This window comes from Bufo bufo, chromosome 3, assembly GCF_905171765.1.
Source record: "Bufo bufo chromosome 3, aBufBuf1.1, whole genome shotgun sequence".
NCBI classification, from domain to species: domain Eukaryota; kingdom Metazoa; phylum Chordata; class Amphibia; order Anura; family Bufonidae; genus Bufo; species Bufo bufo.
Window position 1 is genome coordinate 24,610,158 of NC_053391.1, and position 23,320 is coordinate 24,633,477.

Sequence of the window (23,320 nt, forward strand, 5' to 3'; positions counted from 1 at the left end):
ATGGTCCCAACCCCATTTATAAGGCAAGAAATCCCACTTATTAAATCTGACAGGGCACACCTGTGAAGTGAAAACCATTTCAGGGGACTACCTCTTGAAGCTCATCAAGAGAATGCCAAGAGTGTGCAAAGCAGTAATCCAAGCAAAAGGTGGCTACTTTGAAGAACCTAGAATATGACATATTTTCAGTTGTTTCACACTTGTTTGTTATGTATATAATTCCACATGTGTTAATTCATAGTTTTGATGCCTTCAGTGTGAATCTACAATTTTCATAGTCATGAAAATAAAGAAAACTCTTTGAATGAGAAGGTGTGTCCAAACTTTTGGTCTGTACTGTATATATTTTTTTTATTATTATTATTATTTTTTTTTTAAGAATTCCACAGTGCAGAAATTTTCCCCCAAAGGCTGCTACCACTGAGGTGGATGTCATCGTTGTTCTGCTGGAGTTTTGTGTTAGGCATTTGGGAAGCAGGAGTCTTAAGCAGAGAAATTGTTTATGAAGTTTAACCCCTTCCCACATTACGTACATGTACGTGAGGTAATGCGGTCTTTCGCCGCATGTGCATGTACATGATGTGGTTAGGCGGGTGCAGGAGCTGCGTCTGCCCAATCAGCAGCACGGGTCCAGCTGTTACTGACAGTGATGCCGCCCGATTAACCCATTAACATGCCGCGGTCAGAGCTGATCTCGGCATGTTATGGCTTTACAGAGTGAGGGGGCTCCCTTAGACTCCATCACCCCCCTGTGCTAAGGTGACAGGGGGCCAATGTATGCCATGGCAGCCCAGATGCCTTACATAGGCATTGGTGCCTGACCGCTAAGGAAGCCCAGGAGATACAGCCCCCAGGCTGGGTCTCCAAGGCAAGTGTCAGTCTTACTGTGTAAGATGCTGACAGTTCAATGCAGTATAGTACAGAATGTATTGTACTGTACTGAAAAGGGGATGAAACCCTGAATAAGTGACGTCCCACAGAAAAAAGTGAAAACGCGCCTAGGTTTTAGAGGACAATAAGAAAAAATATTTTTCATTACACCTCAGGTCAGACCACTAATGAGATCCCCAATGTTAATCAGACCTCAGCTGACAGCTCCAATCGGACCCCCAATGTTAATAAGATCCCAATAAGACCTCAATCAGACTCCAATGTAAATGACCCCCAGTCAGACCTCCGATAAGAGCCTCATGCCTCTCATCAGCCCTCATATCAGCCATTATGCCTCTCAGCCCCCATTATTCCTCTCATTCCCCTTTATGCCCCCAGCAGCCTCATGTTTTATAAAAATAAAAAAAACACTTACCTCTCCTGCTTCTGGATGCCGCCGCTCCTCACCTACATCGCGATCCTTTTCCTCCTGCTGTCGGCTGTGATGTGAACTGGCGCGCATGTGAACTCGCGCGCACAGTGTGAGGTCACAGAGCGCCCTCACGCTGTTTGTAGCCTTGACAGCCGAGGACCATGAAGCGGTGAGTACAGAGTACATAATGGAAACGCAGGGCTCCTACTTTTGGGAGGAATGCATCTTATGGGGCGAAAAATACGGTAAAGAACTTCTTCACCATAAAATCGACATATTAGTTATCGCCACGTCTGTAACGACCGGCTCTATAAAAATGTCACATAATCTACCACCTCAGGAGAATGCTGTTAAAAAATATTTTAAAAAATTGTGGCAAAATAGCAATTTTTTGATTAGTGTAATATTGAATGATCAAAAAACCATATGTACCCAATAATGTTGCCAATAAAAACGTCAGCTCGTCCTGAAAAAAGAGCCCCTGCACAAAAAATAAAAGAAATGTAAGCTTTCAGATAATGAAGATACAAAAACATTTTTATATAGAAAAGAATGGGCACTCTTATAACTGGACCACAAAGTTCGTAAAGTGACACTGATTTATTAATAGCGGTATATAGATTGGTACAGACAATTATAGATTGTTACTGTAAACGGATTAAAACTAAATAGTATACCCTAAACAGACCTAGGCCTCTAAAAATACGTTAAAACAATTAATAATACTAATTGATAAAATACTATTTAATCTAATATCAGTCCACTGGTGTAGCTGGTAAATGATAAGCTGCAAAGTCTGGTTTCCCGGCCAAATAGTGAATAATATCTGAAGTCTGAAACAAATCTATTCAGGCTGCAGATACACCAACAGATTGGCTGTGATCGATTAACTACAGCAGTGACTGATACCCAATGAATATCCGTAGAATTCCTGTGAAACACAATCCAACTGGGTCGGCGATACTAGTGGACAGTCCGTCTCACTAACTTGTTATATTGCTAAAACTCAGTCTTTCTGCTATAGTATAGCGAATCTCCTGGTAGTTGACCTTATGTTAAAATGTTGCAATCCACACAATTCCTGGGAGTATGCTCGATAATGAACAGTTACTATCCACCAGGTTATAAATTCAATAGCACCAGTGCGGTATAGATGCAGTAAAATTGAGCAACGATCAATGCAGTTACAGGAGTGTTGGTTTGCTACTCACATTTGGTCCTGCTGTTCACACCGTGGCGTCCCACGTAGTGTAAGTTCAGGGTAAACTTCCCTTTTGGCAGCGAGTAACAAGGCTGCCTTACTGCTAAATGAAGTTACTGTGCAGTCCGGTCTTGCGGTTTTACACGTCCGGTTGTGAGTGAGAGCGCTTGCTCTATCACACCGCAGATTCACACTGGGCTTCTTTAATTGGGATAGGTGTTCCACCTGTCTTTGGCAGCACAGATGGTTCTGCTTCACCTGTAGATCGCTGGGCTATATCCAGAAGGGCCGCGGTTCCATTTTTCTTTAAAGCGCTTTCTTATTACAGCAAATAATAGCAAGCTGTTGTAGTTGCAGATTAGCCGGTTTTTGTCAGGTCCAATTCCTCCACGCCAGACGCGTTTCGAAGTTGTCCACCTTCTTCCTCAGTGGCTTTGAGGAAGAAGGTGGACAACCTTCGAAACGCGTCTGGCGTGGAGGAATTGGACCTGACAAAAACCGGCTAATCTGCAACTACAACAGCTTGCTATTTGGAAAAATTCGCAATTTTCTAAATTTCAATTTCTCTTCTTTTAAAACAGAAAGTGATACCTCATAAAATATTTATTATTTAACATTCCCCATATGTCTACTTTATGTTGGCATCATTTTGGAAATGTTATTTTATTTTTTTAGGACGTTAGAAGGCTTAGAAGTTTAGAAGCAATTCTTCACATTTTTAAGAAAAATGCCAAAACCCACTTTTTAAGGACCAGTTCAGGTCTGAAGTCACTTTGTGGGGCCTACATAGTGGATACCCCCATAAATGACCCCATTGTAGAAACTACACCCCTCAAATTACTTAAAACCGATTTTACAAACTTTGTTAACCCTTTAGGCGTTCCACAAGAATTAAAGGAAAATGGAGATCAAATTTTTAAATTTCACTTTTTTGGCAGATTTTCCATTTTAATCCAATTTCTTCTTTAACACATCGATGGTTCCAGCCAAACAAAACTCAATATTTATTACCCAGATTCTGCGGTTTACAGAAACACCCCACATGTGGTCATAAACTGCTGTATGGGCACACGGCAGGGCGCAGAAGAAAAGGAACTCCACATGGTTTTTAGATGCCATGTCCCATTTCAAGCCCCCCTGATGCACCCTTACAGTAGAAACTCCCAAGAAGTGACCCCATTTTGGAAACTAGGGGATAAGGTGCCAGTTTTATTGGTACTATTTTTGGGTACATATGATTTTTTGATTATTCATTATAACACTTTATGGGGCAAGGTGACCAAAAAATTTGTTGTTTTAGCACAGTTTTTATTTATTTATTTTTACAGCGTTCACCTGAGAGGTTCAGTCAAGTGACAATTTTTATAGAGCAGATTGTTACGGACGTGGCGATACCTAATATGTATACTTTTTCTTATTTATTAAAGTTTTACACAATAATAGCCTTTTTGAAACAAAACAATTATGTTTTAATGTGCCCATGTTCTGAGAGCTATAGTTTTTTTTATTTTTTGAGAGATTTTCTTATGTAGGGGCTAATTTTTTGCGGGATGAGATGACGGTTTTATTGGTACCATTTTGTGGGACATACGCCTTTTTGATCACTTGGTGTTGCACTTTTTGTGATGTAAGGTGACAAAAATTGCTTGTTTTGACACAGTTTTTATTTTTTTATTGTAGTTCATGTGATATTTTTATAGAGCTGGTTTTTACGGACGTGGCAATACCTAATATGTATACTTTTTTTTATTTATTTTACTTTAACACAATAATAGCATTTTTGAAACCAAAAAAGTGATGTTTTAGTGTCTCCATGTTCTAAGAGCTATAGTTTTTTTATTTTTTGAGAGATTTTCTTATGTAGGGGCTCATTTTTTGCGGGATGAGGTGACTGTTTTATTGGTACCATTTTGTGGGACATATGCCTTTTTGATCACTTGTTGTTGCACCTTTTTGTGATGTAAGGTGACAAAAATGGCTTTTTTTGACAGTTATTTATTTCTATTTTTTATGGTGTTTATTGGACTGGGTCGATTATGTGATATATTTATAGAGCCGACTGTCACGGACGCGGCAATACCAAATATGTCTATTTTATTATATTTTTTCTATTTTTAAATTATTTTTTTTTATTCCTTACTTGGGGAATTTTTTTAACATTTATTTTTTATTTATTTTATTTTACACTTTGCATCCCCCATAAGGTCATACAAGACCTCTGGGGGACATTTAACTTCACTTTTTTTTTTTTTCTTTTCAATGTTGATTTCTCCTGTAACTGGGGCTGACATAGTAGCCCCAGTTACAGGAGAAATACACCCCCCAGAGAGGCTGTACAGCCCAATACTATGCTGTACAGCCTCAGTGCAGGGCTGATCGAGGTCTCTGAAAGACCTCACAGCTCCTGCACTCTCCCGGCTCAGACAGTCACATGTCCTGGAGATCATGCTGATTGGTCTCCAGTGAAAACAGCTGCTGGGGGAGTGTAAATGTTCCGATCTCCCTCTCCTGCCAGCACTAATGAGAGGGAGACAGTACAAGCCTTTCTGAGCGCTGTAACTGCAAATTACAGCGCTCACAACACATGCTCTGGAGACAATGCTGCTGATTTGTCTCTAGTGTAAACAGCTGCTGGGGGATCGCTGGTGGGGTGTGAATGTACCGATCTCCCGCTCCTGCCAGTGCTACAGAGAGGGAGACGGTACAAGCATTTCAGAGCGCTGTAACTGGAAATTACAGCGCTCACATGCCCCGGAGACCATGCTGATCGGTCTCCAGGGCTTACAGTTTAACATTACTATCGCGATGCCTAGTTTAAATACCGATCTCCGTCTCTGACTGGCAGTTATTAGAGGGAGATGGTAGATGCATTTGTGATCGCTCTGACTGCTTGTCAAAGCGATCAAAAGCCCGGAGACCAGTAAAAAAAGGTCTCAGGGTAAAGCTCCATGTTCTTGGCTGTCAGGAGGGAGCTGAGTCACGGAGTTTCTATGTACAGGGGCGGAGGACAGGGGGGAAAGCTGCAGGACGTTTTAAAACGTGCTTTCAGAAATAGAGATCCACCTCCTGGACGTTTATAGTCAATGGGCAGACGGGAGGTGGTTAACAAGTGGGAGGCACATATGCAATGTAATTCCTACACCTTTCACCTGAGTTGGATGTAAATACCCTCAAATTAAAGCTGACAGTCTGCAGGTAAAGCACATATTGTTCGTTTAATTTCAAATCCATTGTGGTGGTGTATAGAGCCAAAAATGTTTGAATTGTGTCAATGTCCCAATATTTATGGACCTGACTGTACTTAAAAAAAATATATTGTACTTATGTCCTCCATTTGATCATGAAGAGGCCGCTGTGGCCATCTTGCTTGAAGATCCAGTGCAAAATCTCATGATGACGAGATTTCACACGGGATCTTCATGCAGAATCGCCGTGGCAGCCTCTTCGCACTCAAACGGATAAGGTAAGTATGATTTCTTTTATTTTTACTACCATTTTAGTAAAAATCGATTCATTATCACGAAGCACAAGGAAATTCGGCTATGCTGTGAATTAAAATTTTTCCTGAAATTCGGATGAAATTCCACTTCGTCAGCTTTGATTTGCTCAACGCTAGTTATGTAATCACTAATCAATCAGTAAAACTGTCATAAAAAATTTTTGGAAATTGGTTCAGAGTAAATTTGACTTTAGTGGTCAATGCCAATGATGCTCCTGCGTGTGTCAAACAGAATTTGGTAACAGATTAATTTTAATCAATGCATTTAATGTCTTAGGGCTCTTTCACACTTGCGTTCTTTTCTTCCGGCATAGAGTTCCGTCGTCGGGGCTCTATGCCGGAAGAATCCTGATCAGTTTTATCCTAATGCATTCTGAATGGAGAGAAATCCGTTCAGGATGCATCAGGATGTCTTCAGTTCCGGACCGGAACGTTTTTTGGCCGGAGAAAATACTGCAGCATGCTGCGCTTTTTGCTCTGGCCAAAAATCCTGAACACTTGCCGCAAGGCCGGATCCGGAATTAATGCCCATTGAAAGGCATTAATCCGGATCCGGCCCTAAGCTAAACGTCGTTTAGCTTTTTCTGAATGGTTACCATGGCTGCCAAGACGCTAAAGTCCTGGCAGCCATGGTAAAGTGTAGTGGGGAGCGGGGGAGCAGTATACTTACCGTCCGTGCGGCTCCCTGGGCGCTTCAGAGTGACGTCAGGGCGCCCCACGCGCATGGGTGACGTGATCACATGGATCAGGTCATCCATGCACATGGGGCGCTCTGACGTCATTCTGGAGCGCCCCGGGAGCCGCACGGACTGTAAGTATACTGCTCCCCACTACTACTATGGCAACCAGGACTTTAATAGCGTCCTGGCTGCCATAGTAACACTGAACGCATTTTGAAGACGGATCCGTCTTTAAATGCTTTCAGTTCACTTGCGTTTTTCCGGATCCGGCGGGCACCTCCGGCAAATGGAGTACACGCCGGATCCGGACAACGCAAGTGTGAAAGAGCCCTTAAGTATGCAGTTAGTATTTATAACGTTGGTACATTTTTTTTATCTGCATGTTAATTTCATTTTATATTTTAACTGTGTGTAATCAGAAATAAGAGAACCTTTTATCTTATAAATTTTTCTTTCTTCAGGTGAAGACTGGATAAAAAGCTTCCAAGGTCATCTAATTATATCTCCTTCTTATGAAATAGAAGGTAATCAATCACAAATCAGCAATAATAGAACTGGACATAACCTGGGTGAGATGTCGTCTGCAAATTCTGGATATAGGAAAGATTTTGAAAATAATGATAATCTTTCTGTGCACAAAGAAATTCAGAAAGATGATCAGTCATTTTCTGAAAGAGAGAAAACTTTTAATGTGATATTAAGTGTTGCTAAAAGTCAGAAAACTCAGACAAGAGAGAAGCCATTTTCATGTTCAGAATGTGGGAACTGTTTTCCTCAGAAATCAAGTCTTGTTAAACATCTCAAAATTCACACAGGGGAGAAGCCATTTTCATGTTCAGAATGTGGGAACTGTTTTCGTGAGAAATCAAGTCTTTTTAAACATCTCAAAATTCACACAGGGGAGAAGCCATTTTCATGTTCAGAATGTGGGAACTTTTTTCGTGAGAAATCAAGTCTTCTTAAACATCTCAAAATTCACACAGGGGAGAAGCCATTTTCATGTTCAGAATGTGGGAACTGTTTTCGTCAGAAAACAAATCTTGTTGAACATCAGAAATCTCACACAGGAGAGAAGCCATTTTCATGTTCGGATTGTGGGAAGTGGTTTAGGAGTCAACATCATCTTAAGATACACCTAATAACTCATACTGGAGAGAAGCTATATTTATGTTCAGAATGTGGGAAATGTTTTAGTCATAAATCAACTCTTGTGAAACATCACAGAATTCACACAGGAGAGAATCCATATTCATGTTCAGAATGTGGGAAGTGTTTTCGTCAGAAATCGCATCTTGTTGTACATCAAAAAACTCACACAGGGGAGAAGCCATTTTCATGTTTAGAATGTGGGAACTGTTATAGTCGGAAATCAAATCTTGTTGACCATCAGAAAACTCACACAGGAGAGAAGCCATTTTCATGTTCAGAATGTGGGAAGTGGTTTAAGGGTCAACATCATCTTAAGATACACCTGAGAACTCATACTGGGGAGAAGCTATTTTCATGTTCAGAATGTGGGAAATATTTTAGTCATAAATCAACTCTTGTGAGACATCAGAGAATTCACACAGGAGAGCGGCCATTTCCATGTCCAGAATGTGGGAAATGTTTTAGTGATAAATCAAGTCTTGTGCAACATCAGAGAATTCATACAGGAGAGAAGCCGTTTTCATGTCCTGAATGTGAGAAATGTTTTAATCAGAAACCACAACTTGATATACATCTGACAATTCACACAGGAGAGAAGTCATTTTCATGTCCTGAATGTGAAAAGTGGTTTGCTAAGAAATCAAATCTTAATAGACATCAGAGAATTCACACAGGAGAGAAGCCGTTTCCATGTCCGGAATGTGGGAAATTTTTTATTGATAAAATAAGTCTTGTGCAACATCAGAGAATTCACAAAGGAGAGAAGGGATTTTCATGTTCCGAATGTGAGAAGTGTTTTAGTAATAAATCAATTCTTGAGGTACATCAGAGAGTTCACACCGGGGTTAAGCCATTTTCATGTCCTGAATGTGGGAAATATTTTTATGCGAAATCAAATCTTAATACACATCTGAGAACTCACACAGGAGAGAAGCCATATTCATGTACTGAATGTAGGACGTCCTTTAAAAGTAAATATCATCTTGAGACTCATCAGAGAATTCACACAGGAGAGAAGCCATTTTCATGTCCAGAATGTGAGAAGTGTTTTCGTCTGAAATCAAATATTGTTGAACATCAGAAAACTCACACAGGGGAGAAGCCATTTTCATGTCCAGAATGTGAGAAGTGTTTTAGTCATAAATCAAATCTTGTTCAACATCAGAAAACTCACACAGGAGAGAAGCCATATTCATGTCCTGAATGTGGAAAGTGTTTTAGTAAGAAATCAAGTCTTGAGGCACATCAGAGAATTCACACAGGGGATAAGCCATTTTCATGTCCAGAATGTGAGAAGTGTTTTCGTCATAAATCAAATATTGTTGAACATTGGAAAACTCACACAGGAGAGAAACCATTTTCATGCACTGAATCTGGAAAGTGTTTTAGTGAGAAATCAAGTTTTGTGAAACACCTGAGAATTCACACAGGAGAGAAGCCTATTTAATATACAGAATGTGGGAAATGCTTTGGCTGTAAATTAAGGGGTTTTCCGGGCTTATAACCCCTTCATGTATTATGACATAACTGTACGTCATAATGCCTGAGGGTATGTGTCTGACCTGACAGGGAGCGGAGATTGCGTTGCGCCCGTCATTTAACCCCTCAGCTGCCACGATCAACACAGATCGCGGCACCTGTGAATGAAGGCAGAGCGATGCTGCTCCCTCTGCATGCTGGCACACAGCGCAGTTCTGACATGCATTTAGGATGCAGTTTTTTATTGTAGCTAGCTGAAATTACTTAAATAATTCCCTCTATGCAGAACACAAGGGGTTAACGAGGCTGCCAAACTGGCTAAATTGAAAACTGCATCCTGAATGCATATCAACTGCACTTTGTGCCAGTACCCTCTGCCTTCCGATCGGTTGCCATGGCAGCCTGGACGCTGCTGAAGCGATCCAGGCCTGCCATGGCGTTCTCCATACTGAGCTATGTACGAGGCACAGCTCAGAATGGAGAGAGTAAAAATCCTATTCACCCTAAGGGCTCATGCACACAAACGTATTTTCTTTCCATATCATTTTTTTTTTTTTTTGTGGACCATATGCAGAACCATTTACTTCAGTAGGTCTGTATAAATAAATAACGGAAGTTACTCCATGTGCATTCCATTTCCGTATGTCAGTTCCACAAAAAAAAGGAACATGTCCTATTTTTGTTCGCATTACGAATAGTACTGTTTCATTAGGGGCCAGACGTTCCGTTCTCCACAATACGGAATACACATGGACATCATCTGTGCTTTTTGCGGATCATTTTTTTTAGCGGATATGTGCATGAGCCCTAATAGAGATTGATTGTCTTTTTGGGTATGAGACTATCAGCATGGCACATTTTGACTTGGCAAGATTTGCCCACTCTTCTTTGCAAAAACACTCTAAATCTGTCAGATTGCGAGGGCATCTCCTGTGCACAGCCCTCTTCAGATCACCCCACAGATTTTCAATCGGATTTAGGTCTGGTCTTTGGCTGGGTCATTCCAAAACTTTAATCTTCTGGTAAAGCCATTCCTTTGTTGATTTGGATGTATGCTTTGGGTCGTTGTCATGCTGAAAGATGAAATTCCTCTTCATGTTCAGCTTTCGAGCAGAAGCCTGAAGGGTTTGTGCCAATATTGACTGGTATTTGGAACTGTTCATAATTCCCTCTAGCTTAACTTAGGCCCCAGTTCCATATGAAGAAAAACAGCCCCAAAGCATGATGCTGCCACCCCCATGCTTCACTGTGGGTATGGTGTTCTTTTGGTGATGTGCAGTGTTGGTTTTGCGCCAAACATATCTTTTGAAATTATGGCCAAAAAGTTCAACCTTGCTTTCATCAGACCATAGAACCTTTTCCCACATGCTTTTGGGAGACTTCGGATGTGTTTTTGCAAAATGTAGCCTGGCTTGGATGTTTTTCTTTGTAAGAAAAGGCTTTCGTCTTGCCACTCTACCCCATAGCCCAGACATATGAAGAATACGGGAGATTGTTGTCACATGTACCACACAGCCAGTACTTGCCAGATATTCCTGCAGCTCCTTTAATGTTGCTGTAGGCCTCTTGGTAGCCTCCCAGTTTTCTTCTCGTCTTTTCATAAATTTTGGATGGACGTCCAGTTCTTGGTAATGTCACTGTTGTGCCATATTTTCTCCACTTGATGATGACTGTCTTCACTGTGTTCCATGGTATATCTAATGCCTTGGAAATTCTTTTGTACCCTTCTCCTGACTGATACCTTTTAACAATGAGAATCCTCTGATTTCAGGAAGGACCAACTAGAGCAGCTGAACTTTATTTGTGGTTAATCAGAGGCACTTCAAATAATGGCAGGTGTATGCTGACTCCTATTTAACATGATTTTGAATGTGAGTGCTTAATTCTGAACACAGCTACATCCCCAGTTATAAGAGGGTGTGCACACTTATGCAACCACATTATTTTAGTTTTTTTTGTTTTCTTCCCTCTACCTAAAAGATTTCAGTTTTTTTTTTCAATTGAGTTGTATAGTTATAGGTCACATTAAAGGTGGAAAAAGTTCTGAAATGATTTATCTTTGTCTCATTTTTTTTACATCACAGAAACTTGACTTTTTAACAGGGGTGTGTAGACTTTTTATATCCACTGTGTGTGTGTGTGTGTGTGTGTGTGTGTGTGTGTGTATATATATGTGTATATATATATATTAGTAACATAGCAAGGGGCTTTGAGGATATATATATATATATTGTGGGGATTTGCTCTGGTAGACAGCTTGCGGACGCAGTACAGCGGCAACGACAACGTCTTTAACTTAAACAGTTCAGTATTTTATTCACACATAAGGAAAGTGACAACAAAAAGTCAGTTTCAAGAAAAAAAAACTGTCACCTTGGGTCTGGTGTTTGTTCACACCAGGCAGCAACACATAAGTCCTTGGGTGAAACAGAAGTCCATGTGCTTTCATCCAAACAAGATAGCAGGCTTTAATCCTGGCCTAAACTCTCAGGCCCCAACACAGAGACTGGCAAAGCTCCACTGTCAGACGGAGGATAATCCACACCCGGGTGAGACTGCTGGCTGGGTTTTATATCCCTAACCAAAACCTGTCCTGGAACGTGGGGAACAGCCACCCACCCTGCACTTTTGCTGCTCCCAGTAAGAGCCGGCCCGGATCGGCTTTACAGCCACACTAAATAACCAATAGTGCCAGTCAGCACTAGCTGCCGCTGACACTTAAAATTACCGGCTCTTACCTCGCCGAGGCCAGGAACCTCGGTGACGCATATCTTCCGTCAATGACGGCCCCTTGTGCTTTCCTACTATATATATATATATTATAGTGTTCTCTGTAGTATATATACAGTATACTGTTCTCTTCCGTGTTAACGTTATTATATAACATATTATTGTTATAATTTAATAACGTTATACATTTATAACAGCCCCCATAACCATTTAGAGATGAGCGAATTTATAAAAAATTCGATTCGCCGGTTTGGCGAATTTTTTTAGAAAAATTTGGTCTGCTCCGAATAAATTTGCGGCGAACACACATAGGGAGTCTGTTTTGATAGTGAAATAATACTGTAAGTATGACATGCAGATGACAGGCGTCACTCTTAGAATCACTGCACACTTCACTTATTTTTGCAGTCACGGAACCAAAGCTGACCAAATAAGGCTACTTTCACACTAGCGTTCGGGGCTCTGCTTGTGAGTTCCGTTTGAAGCCCTATTGCATTCTGAGTGGATGCGGATCTGCTCAGAATGCATCAGTTTGGCACCGTTTGTCCTCCGCTCAGCAGGCGGACCCCTGAACGCAGCTTGCTGCGTTCGGGTGTCCGCCTGGCCGTGCGGAGGCAAACGGATCCGTCCAGACTTACAATGTAAGTCAATGGGGACGGATCCGTTTGAAGTTGACACAATATGGCTCAATTTTCAAACAGATCCGTCCCCCATTGACTTTCAATGTAAAGTCAAAACGGAATATCATGAACAAACAAAAAAAAAAATTATTATTATTTTTTTTTTTTTTGTTCATGGTAATGCAAACGGATCCGTTCTGAACGGATCTAAGCGTTTGCATTATAGGTGCGGATCCGTCTGTGCAGATACCAGACGGATCCGCACCTAACGCAAGTGTGAAAGTAGCCTAACTCAAGTATGAACTCAGCCTTATAGGTCGACGTTAGTGCAAAGAAGAAGCGCACTCCTTTTACAATGTTGTCAACTGATTCCACATAGATGTCTACAGAACCTGTTCTATTAAACGCTTATACAAGTAGAGCCCCCCCCCCCCAACAGAGTGGAGAGGGTGTCAGCAGTAAGTTTGCGTTGACATCATGTGACTCTGCTTTCAGGCAAGTCAACCCCAAGACGGGATGTGGAAAAGCCCCTTGGGGAGCTGGGGGGGTGCAGTTGATGTGGAGCAAGACGCAGCAGCAGAAGAGGACTCAGCCGAGGAGGTTAGCGAAGAGGATGGAGTAGAGGAGGTGGCAGCAGGCCTGCCTGCAGGTCGTGGCGGTGTCACCAACTCCTCTGCAGAGCCACGCATTCCATGCTTGGCAGACGTCAGCAGGTTTACCCAATGCACAGTGTACGTGATATACCTGCCCTGACCGTGCTTTGCAGACCAGGTATCAGTGGTCAGATGGACCTTTGCCCCCAACACTGTGTGCCAGAAATGCCATGACTTCCTTTTCCACAATAGAGTACAGGTTGGGGATTGCCTTTTGTGAAAAAAAAATTCGGCCGGGTACCTTCCACTGCGGTGTCCCAATAGCTACACGTTTTTGAATGCCTCAGACTCCACCAGCTGGTATGGTAAAAGCTGGCGGGCTAAGAGTTCCGACAAGTCAGATGTCGGGCAAGGGGGTGACTCTGTGACATTGGCTTCTTATGCTCAAACATTTCCTTGACAGACACCTGACTGTGGGCAGATGAGCAGGAACTGCTGAAGGTGAGTGGCGGATGGTTGAGAGGGGGCAAGGAGGACAGCAGTGGTTGACGTGGCTGAAGATGCTGGACCAGGAGAAGGATGGTGGCTTTGAGTTTGTGTGCTGCTTGTACTCATCATGTGTTGATCCCATAGGAGTTTGTGATTTGAGATCATGTGCCTTCGCAAAGCAGTTGTACCTAGGTGGGTGTTGGACTTCCCACGACTCAGTTTCTTTTGGCACAGGTTGCAGATGGCATCGCTGTTATCAGAGGCAGACACACAAAAAAAATGCCCCACTGCTGAGCTTTGCAATGACGGCATTCTGGTGGTGGCAACAGCATGCGTTGATTGGCGTGCTGTCTGGCTGACCCCGGGTGCCGATACATGCTGTGTGACTGTGCCACTAGCTCCTTGCGACGACCTCCCCCTACTTCCAACTCGTCTCCTCCTCCTCTCTGTCTCCCCATCTGAACTTTCCCCCTGTTCTTCTTCTCTTCGAGCGGGCACCCATGTGACATCCACGGACACATCTTCATCATCAACCGCTTCACTTGTATCTGACAACTCAGCAAAGGAAGCAGCAGCGGGTACAACATCATCATCATCACCACACTGTACGTCCATGTGTAATGCTGCCTGACTGAGACATATCCCTGTTATCTAAATTTTCTGGCAATAATGGTTGCGCATCACTCATTTCTTCCAACTGATGTGTAAATAACTCCTCTGACAGATCAAGTGAAGCAGCTGTGGTGCTAGTGTTGGTGGTGGCGGCAGGCGGGCGAGTGGTAACTTGAGAGGTGCCCGAAGCTGAGCTGGAGGAGGATGGTGCGTCAAGGTTCCGAGCGGAAGCTGTAGAAGATTGGGTGTCCTGTGTTAGCCAGTCAACTATGTCCTCAGAACTTTTCGAGTTCAGGGTACATGGCCTCTGAACACTGGGCATTATTCTAGGGCCAAAGGAAATCACAGCACCATGACCACGACGGCCCCTGCGGGATGGCCTGCCTCTGCCTGTCATTTTTTTTCCGATTAGTTGTACTATGCGTGCAAGCTACTGTGACACCAGATATGAGTGGTGGCACTGGCAGTAGTGGGCACAGTACACCCTGTAGGCCTGACACACACGCTTGCAGGTAAGTGCAATTAGATTACAGTGAAAAAATATTATTTTTTAAATGCAATCTACTGTGACACCAGATATGAGTGGTGGCACTGGGCACTGGCAGTAGTGGGCACAGTACATGCTGTAGGCCTGACACACACGCTGGCAGGCAACTGCAATTCGATTACAGAGAGAGAAAAAAAGCAGACTGATGTACTAGCCCTAAAAAGGGCTTTTTGGGGTGCTGTCAGGACGCTGTCTTTACAGCAGATCAGATGAGTCTTTGAGGACTGGAGTGGACACTGAATACACTGGCCTAACTATCGATTTCCCTATTAAATCAGCAGCAGCTGGACTGTCCCTCATCTCACTAACATGGCAGCTTCCGAATGAATCTAAGATGGATGCTGTCCTTGCTTTTTGATAGGAGGTGGGAGGGTCTGGGAGGGAGGGTATGCTGCTAATTGGCTGGAATGTGTCTGCTGACTGAGGTACAGGGTCAAAGTTTGCTCAATGATGACGTATAGGGGGCGGACCAAACATCGCATATGTTCGCCCGCCGCGGCGAACGCGAACAAGCGATGTTCGCCGGCGAATAGTTCGGGACATCTCTAGTCCTGCTCCAGGTCTACCTGCTGCTGCTGGTGAGTAGTTTCTTAACTATGCCTTTGAAGAAAGCTGCTCATCAGCGACTGTAGACTCAGGCTGCTGCTGATAGAGCTGGTACTGATCCTGCCACTCCAATCCTTCCATTCAGCCATGGTAGTGGAACGTGAGCACAGAGGGCCCCCCCCCCGGTCAGACCTGCGAGAGGATTGATGATGGTGCAGATAGGCAGTGGCCAACTGACTACATAGGATGTCTCTGTAGTAGTTCAGTTTGTCCTCCCTCTCAGCGGGTGTAAAAAAGGCCCCCATTTTGGACCGGTAGCGAGGGTCCAACAAGGTGGAGAGCCAAAAGTCATCCTTTTGCCGAATGGTGACCATTCGGCTGTCACTACGCAAGCAAGTGAGCATGCATCAGGCCATTTGTGCAAGTGACTCGGAGGGACTCCCTGCCTCCATCTCCACTGCATACTGGGTCCTCTGTCTCATCTTCCTCATCGCCCTGTAGCTCCTCTGTTTGCTCCTGCTCCTCCTGTCCTGTCAGATGAGTAGATAAACCACCTATTTCTTTACACATTGCCTGTGCACCAATGTCCTCCTTCCCCTCCTCCTCTTCCAGTTCAGCCCCCACATGGCTCATGTTTCAGCCCCCACATGGCTCATGTGGCCGTGAGATCTAGGTGCCACGTCTCTTTGTCCCCTGACGAGCCATTGTTGCCAGCATCTGTTCCAGGACATAAAGCAGTGGAATGACATCGTTCATCCCTTAGTCCTGGTGACTGACAAATAACGTGGTGTCCTCAAACGGCCTGAGCAAACGGCAGGTGTCACGCTTGAGCTGCCACTGGCTGACATCAAAGTTACACAGTGGAGTACTCCTATCCGCTTACATCATCAAAAAATCGTTGATGGCCTTTCTCTGTTCGTATAGTCAGGTCAACATATGGAGGTGGAATTCCAATGGGTAGAAACGTTGCATATCAGCCTATGTTGGGGGATGCCGTTCTCACACTGCAGCTCAAGGAGGGTGTGCTTTGCGGGTGTACGAGTGGCTGAAGTGCATGCAAAGTTTCCTGGTTGTTTTTAGGATGTCTTGCAGATAGGTGTAAGAATTCAGGAACCGCTTTACAACCAGATTCAACACGTGTGCCATGCAGGGCGCATGGCTCAGCCTTCCTTGATGCAGCGCTGACACCATGTTGTTCCCGTTGTCGGTCAGCATGATTCCGATTTTCAATTGTCGCAGAGAAAGCCAGGATTCAATTTCTTGATGCATCACACGGAGCAGTTCCTCCTCTGTGTGACCAGGTGCAGAACAGCTTGACACCGCGAGCCCCGCACATGTGGTATGCTAGAGGTGTACTGTGACTTGCCCCTGTAGTGGAGACTGAGGAGGCAGAGGTGGACATTGTCTCTTGACTAACGGCATGAGAACGTGGAGGCGGAATCGGCGTGACCTGGCCAAGTTGTTGTTCTGGCTGTGCAGGAACCACATTCACCCATTGGGCCGTAAAGGACATGTATTGTCCCTGACCGTAGTTACAGCTCCACATGTCAGCGCTGCCATTCCACCACTTGGAAAGGGAGGGACTGAAGCACCAGCAACTTGGACTGGAGCACGCTCAGCTTCTGCGCCGTTGGATGCGTTCGCGCATAGTGTTGTTTTTTGGCAATCGCTTTGGTGATCGATTGCTGATGGAATGACTAACGAGGAGTAGGAGCATCAGGAACAGCAGACGATGGGAACCACAGACCGCTCCCTTCGGCTGAGGTTGTGGAGCCTTGACTGCATGAAATTGGGTGCGTGCCATTGGGTGATGCATCTTGCTGCGGTAGGCTGCTGCAAAGCGGAAGGTCTACCCCGTGCCCGTTTGGCTCCCGACCTCCCACTGCTGCCATGCTGCTGACTCCCGGCCACAGTAGCGACTTGTTGGCTCCACTGCTGCCTCATGGGCAAGCTGCCACCCTCTGCTCCTGATGATGATTAAGCCCCTTCTGCACCTGGCTCCCAGGTGCGATCGGCTTCATCATGACAGAGTAGTGTCTACATGTCACTGATGTCCTCCTCAACGGTCTCTGGGTCAGGTACCTGACCTCTTGCAACACCACCTACCACGCCACTCTCCTCATCACTACTTGCCCACCTAGCGGAGGAAGCAGCGGATGTCTCCTCCAGATCTTGGCTGGGCAGTAGCTGCTAACTGTCCACTAGTAGCTCGTCCTTGCTGTATAGTGGAACTGAGCCCATAGCATACAATACTTCTGTGGCTGAGGGAACAGCAAAGGATAGAGGCAGGTTGAGGACAGGTGAGGGTACAGGGCCTACTCCCAGGCCATTCCAACTAAGGGTTATGTCTGACAAACCCGACTGTTGGCTGGGGGTGTCTGATGTCACTTGGGATGAAGTGGATGACCCAGTTAACCAATCAATACCCGGTGTGTTGCTGGTCAAGACACGACCGCTAGATGATACGACTAGAGTGGAGCGGACACCTGGATGTTCAGGTTCGACGGGTTCGGCCAAACTTCACAAAAAAGTTCAAGTTCGGAACCCAAACTTAACCCCGAACCTGAACCCCATTGAAGTCAATGGGGACACGAACTTTTGAGCACTAAAATGGCTGTAAAAAAGTCATGGTAAGGGCTAGAGGGCTGCAAATGGCAGCAAAATGTGGTTAAGAGCATGGCAAGTGCTCTACAAACAAATGGGAAATTACTTCAAATAACATAAAATACATAAAAATAAAAAATAATAATCTTGATCTTGGAGGACAAGGTCTATATGGAGTAGGAGGTTGAGGAGGCGGTGGATGTGGCGGTGTAGGTGGAAGCGACGGTGGAGGAGGAGGAGGTAGCCAACATTGGTTTTTGGTTAAAATTTAATTTTTTGGTTTAAATTAGGGTACACCCCAAAACATTGGGAAATATAACCTGTTATAACCCCCTCCAGCCATGCTAAACAAACGTTCAGGCAATACACTGGTTGCAGGGCAGGCCAGCACCTCCAAGGCGTAAAGGGCAAGCTCATGCCATATGCCCAATTTGTAGACCCAGAAGTTGAAGGGGGGCAGACCCATCAGTCAGTACGTGTATGTGTGTGCACACATACTGCTCCACGATGTTGCACGTCCCTGTGATGTCCACGATCCAATTGGATATCTGCTCTTTCAACTTTCGATGTTCTTTTCTACGCCTACCATGTTGATCATGGTTAGCGGTGAATCGGGGTTCCACGCTGTAGAGGGAGCGTGAGAAAGGGAGACCACATCCAAGGGAGGTAATTAGCTGCAATGTGATCTAGCTGAAATGTGGACAAATTACTAAAGCTGGAGGATCGAGTGAAAGGGCCAATTAAAGACGAATTTTAGAAATGTAAGTCCCTGTCACCTATGCAGAGCAGGGGTTTTTCATTGCCAGAAATGGGTTAATGTCACCCACCAATGGAACAGATGATTTTTTTTTAAATTTTGGTTCCTGTCTCCTATGCAGAACATGTACTCGCGCATCTTACGATCATGCTCCAGTGATGGAATTAAGAACGGTATGTTGTCCTTGTAATGGGGATCCAGCAGCGTGGCCACCCAGTAATCAGCACAAGTTAGAATGTGGGCAACTCGACGGTCATTGCGGAGACACTGCAGCATGTAATCGCTCATGTGTGCCAGGCTGCCCAGAGGCAACGAAAAGCTGTCCTCTGTGGGAGGTGTATCGTCTGTGTCCTCTGTATCCCCCCAGCCACGCACATGGCCATGAGCTGGTTTGGGTGCCACCCTGCTGTGAACACGGTTCCTCCTCCTCTATCTCCTCCTGCTCCACCTCATCATCCTTCAGAACTGTGCCCTGGCTGTACAATTGTGTACCTGGCGTTTGTGTGGTGCAGCAACCCACCCTCGGACCCACTTGTGAATGACTGGCCGGAAACCCTATGAAATAATCCCTCTTCCTCCCCCTCCTGTGCCACATCCTCTTCCATCATCACCAGAAGCGTTTTTTCAAGGAGGCATAGAAGTGGGATAGTAACGCTGAGAATGGCGTTATCGGCACTGGCCATGTTGGTGGAGTATTTGAAACAGCGCAACAAGGAACACAGGTCTCGCATGGAGATCCAGTCATTGGTGGTGAAGTGGTGCTGTTCCGCAGAGCGACTCACCCGTGTGTGCTGCAGCTGAAACTCCACTATCGACTGCTGCTGCTCGCACAGTCTGGCCAGCATGTGCAAGGTGAAGTTCCACCTTGTGGGCACGTCGCATATGAGGCCGTGAGCGGGAAGGCCGAAGTTAGGCTGCAGCGCTGACAGGCGAGCAGCAGCAGGGTGGGAATGCCGAAAGCGTGCACAGACGGCCCGCACTTTCTGCAGCAGCTCTGACATATCGGGGTAATTTTTAAGGAATCTCTGCACCACCAAATTCAGCACATACGCCAGGCAAGGGATGTGCATCAAACCGGCTAGTCCCAGAGCTGCTACGAGATTTCGCCCAATTATCGCACACCACCAGGCCGGGCTTGAGGCTCACTGGCAGCAACCACTCGTCGGTCTGTTGTTCAAGGGCCGTCCACAGCTCCTGTGTGGTGTGGGGTTTGTCAAACAAATAAGTTTTAAACTGCCTGCTGTCGTTTACCCCTGGCTGTGCTGAAGTTGGTGGTGAAGATGTTATGCTGACCGGATGAGGAGCCGGTAGAGGATGAGGAAGCATAGTAGGAGGAGGAAGCAACAGGAGGCAAACTAAAGCGCTCTGCAATCCTCGGTGGTGGAAGGACATGCGCCAAACTGCTATCTGCCTCAGGCCCAGCCGCCACTGCATTTACCCAGTGCAGTGCACACCTGATTTTGTCCCCCACTTGGTTGTGCAGGGAAGGGATGGCTCGCCTGGAAAAGTAGTGGCGGCTGGGCATGACGTACTGTGTGACAGCCACCGCCATAAGGCTTTTAAAACTCTCCGTCTCCACCAGACGGAATGGCAGCATTTCAAAGGCCAGTAATTTTGAAATGCTGGCATTCAGGGCCAGGGATCGTTGGTGGGTAAAGGGGTACTTCCTCTTACGCTCCAGTGTTTGGGACATGGAGAGCTGAACGCTTCCGTGGGACATTGTGGAGATGCTTGGTGACCCAGGTGGTGGTGTTACTGGCAGATCCTCTGTTTACGGGGTGCAGGTACCACTGTCACTCCAGAGGTGGATGAAGAGGCTGAGACTGCAGCAGAAGAGGAAGCAGGAGGAGCCAGAGACCTTTCTTGGTTTTTGAGGTGTCTACTCCACTGCAGCTTTTGCTTTGCACTTAGATGCCTGGTCATGCAGGTTGTGCTCAGGTTGAGGACGTTTATGCTTCGCTTCAGGCTCTGATTGCACAGCGTGCAAACCACTCGTGTCTTGTCGTCAGCACATTATCTGAAGAACTGCAATGCCAGGGAACTCCTTGGAGCTGGCTTTGGTGTGCTCAGTCCCTTGCTGCGGTGGGCAGTAGCAGGCGTACTGTTTAGGGGACGGCCGCTCCGCTTTTGCACCCTGCTCCCTGTTTTGCTGTGCTGGTGGCTTTGTGCGACCACCGCCTCTTCCTCCGAACTACATAGGTCACTCGCATGACCTTGGTTCCATGTGAGGTCGAGGACCTCATCGTCCTCCACATCATCTTCCACACAGTCTTCACCCCTGCCCTCCTTGTCAGTCTGCACACTTTTGAAAGCCACAGAAGTTGGCACCTGTGTATTATCATCATCAGAGACATGCTGCGGTGGTCCTCCCATGTACTCATCTTGAAACATAAGTGTTTGGGCATCGATGCTGCTGGGGCCGGGCTATGTGGATGGCCCTAGGAAACCCTGCTAGCAGAGTCATCAAAAAGCAAAAGAGACTGCTGCATGACTTGGGGCTCAGACTGCTTGGCTGATTTGCAAGGGGGTGAGGTGAAAGACTGATGGACATTAGAGATGTCGCGAACATAAAATGTTTCGTTCGGGAACGGTGAACGCGAATTTCTGCAAATGTTCGCGAACGGGCGAACCGGGTGAACCGCCATAGACTTCAATAGGCAGGCGAATTTTAAAACCCACAGGGACTCTTTCTAGCCACAGTAGTGATGGAAAAGTTGTTTCAAGGGGACTAACACCTGGACTGTGGCATGCTGGAGGGGGGTCCATGGCTAAACTCCCATGGAAAATGACATAGTTGATGCAGAGTTGGGTTTTAATCCATAAAGGGCATAAATCACCTAACAATCCTAAATTTTTTTGAACAACGTGGTTTAAAACATCCAGTGTGTGTATACGATCAGGTATAATGTTGTATCGATCAGGTAGTGTAAGGGTTACGCCCGCTTCACAGACATTGACAGACTAAACTCCCCTTTTAATGCACCGCAAACATCCGCAAACAGTCCATTTGCCCAACTGCAAACTCCCCATTTGCACAAGGTTGGATACCAAGCTAGCCATGTCCCGTTGATGTCATTGAAGGTTTCTTCCTCCACCCAGCCACATACAACTCCAAGGGTCCCCGAAAGGTGAATTGAATTGATTTTTCGAACGGGGAGATGGTTAAAAAAACGATGGCTCCCTCCCCTTTGTTTGAATCCACGGTCACTGCGTCTGCGCTGTGCAATTTACTCTCACACCCGATATGAGTGGTATTTTCTGTAGTTCTCTCTTCTCATCAGTTTAATCCCTGTTATGTCCCCGATCTGGGGTCCATTTATTAAATTGATTTTTCGAACGGGGAGATGGTTAAAAAAACGCTGGCTCCCTCCCCTTTGTTTGAATCCATGCCACGGTCACTGCGTCTGCGCCGTGCAATTTACTCTCACACCCGATATGAGTGGTATTTTCTGTAGTACTATTCTCATCAGTTTAATCCCTGTTACGTCCCATATCAGGGATTGCCTTTTGTGAAAAAAAATTTAGGCCAGGTACCTTGACAGTGACAGACCAAACTCTGATACACCAAAATGAATTGATTTTAGGAACCGGTAGATGTAAAAAGCAGCTTGGTCGGTCCTCTTACTCCCAAGTTGGGGCACTGCGCGTGCACGGAGCAATGTGCTGTGACACCCTATATGAGTGGTGTCTTAACTAGTACTATTCCTATCCGTTTAATCCCTGTTACGTCCCCTATCCGGGGACGTGTGTAGAATTGATTAACCATTGTCGAATTAACGAACCATTACGACATCCTGCAATAATTTAGTTCTGAGCTTTGTACTTGCTTTGTATTGGAATTGATGGGGATTTTTTAAATTGTCTGCATTATTTCTAATAAACTATTAAGAGACTTTATTATGATTTTTTTTTTATGTATTAAAAACCCATACAAAAAAAATTTAAATAAAAATTAATGTTTTTTCTATGAAAAATTATCCAGCCGATCGCTTTTGGTCTGATCATAATAAAGCAACAGCCTTATCATCTGGGGTGATGATCGCTTCATTGAGATACGCAAGCCCCTTCACCACAACAAGGTAACGATCACGAAGGGGAATTGACACTTGTATGTGCATTTTTTATTTTTTTTTGCAGCCACAGTGCAGCACCAGAGGCCAGAAAAATTAGGCATGTACACATGCCTGAAAAACAATGGTATTGTTGCAGCCGCTGTTGTAGCAGCGGCCAGAAAAATTGATGTTTTCAAGGCAGAAAGGTGACTAAAACATTGTGTCTTGAACCCTAGTTGGTGGCGGAGAATTCACGAAAGTCATCCGGTATGCAGACATTAAATACAGCAGCGTGGGGACCATTTTGAGGCCAAGGCATGTCATCAGGCCTTTTGTTAGTCAAACGTATCCCCCACTGTCAGTCCCTTCGGGATCCATGCCTCATTCATCTTAATGAAGGTGAGGTAATCAACACTTTTTTGACCGAGGCGACTTCTCTTGTCAGTGACAATGCCTCCT

The 23,320-nt window shown here is 45.1% G+C and overlaps 1 protein-coding gene across 1 annotated transcript in view; it reads left to right on the plus strand.

The window, feature by feature from the left end:
- LOC120994402 (oocyte zinc finger protein XlCOF6-like) overlaps positions 1 to 9,894 on the plus strand; it is a 177,948-nt gene extending 168,054 nt beyond the window's left edge. The window contains exon 3 of the mRNA XM_040422936.1: positions 7,145 to 9,894. Coding sequence (XP_040278870.1) covers positions 7,258 to 9,279 — 2,022 coding nt within the window. The 5' untranslated portion in view covers positions 7,145 to 7,257 and the 3' untranslated portion in view covers positions 9,280 to 9,894. The remainder of the gene's footprint in view (positions 1 to 7,144) is intronic.
- The last annotated feature ends 13,426 nt before the right edge of the window (positions 9,895 to 23,320 follow it).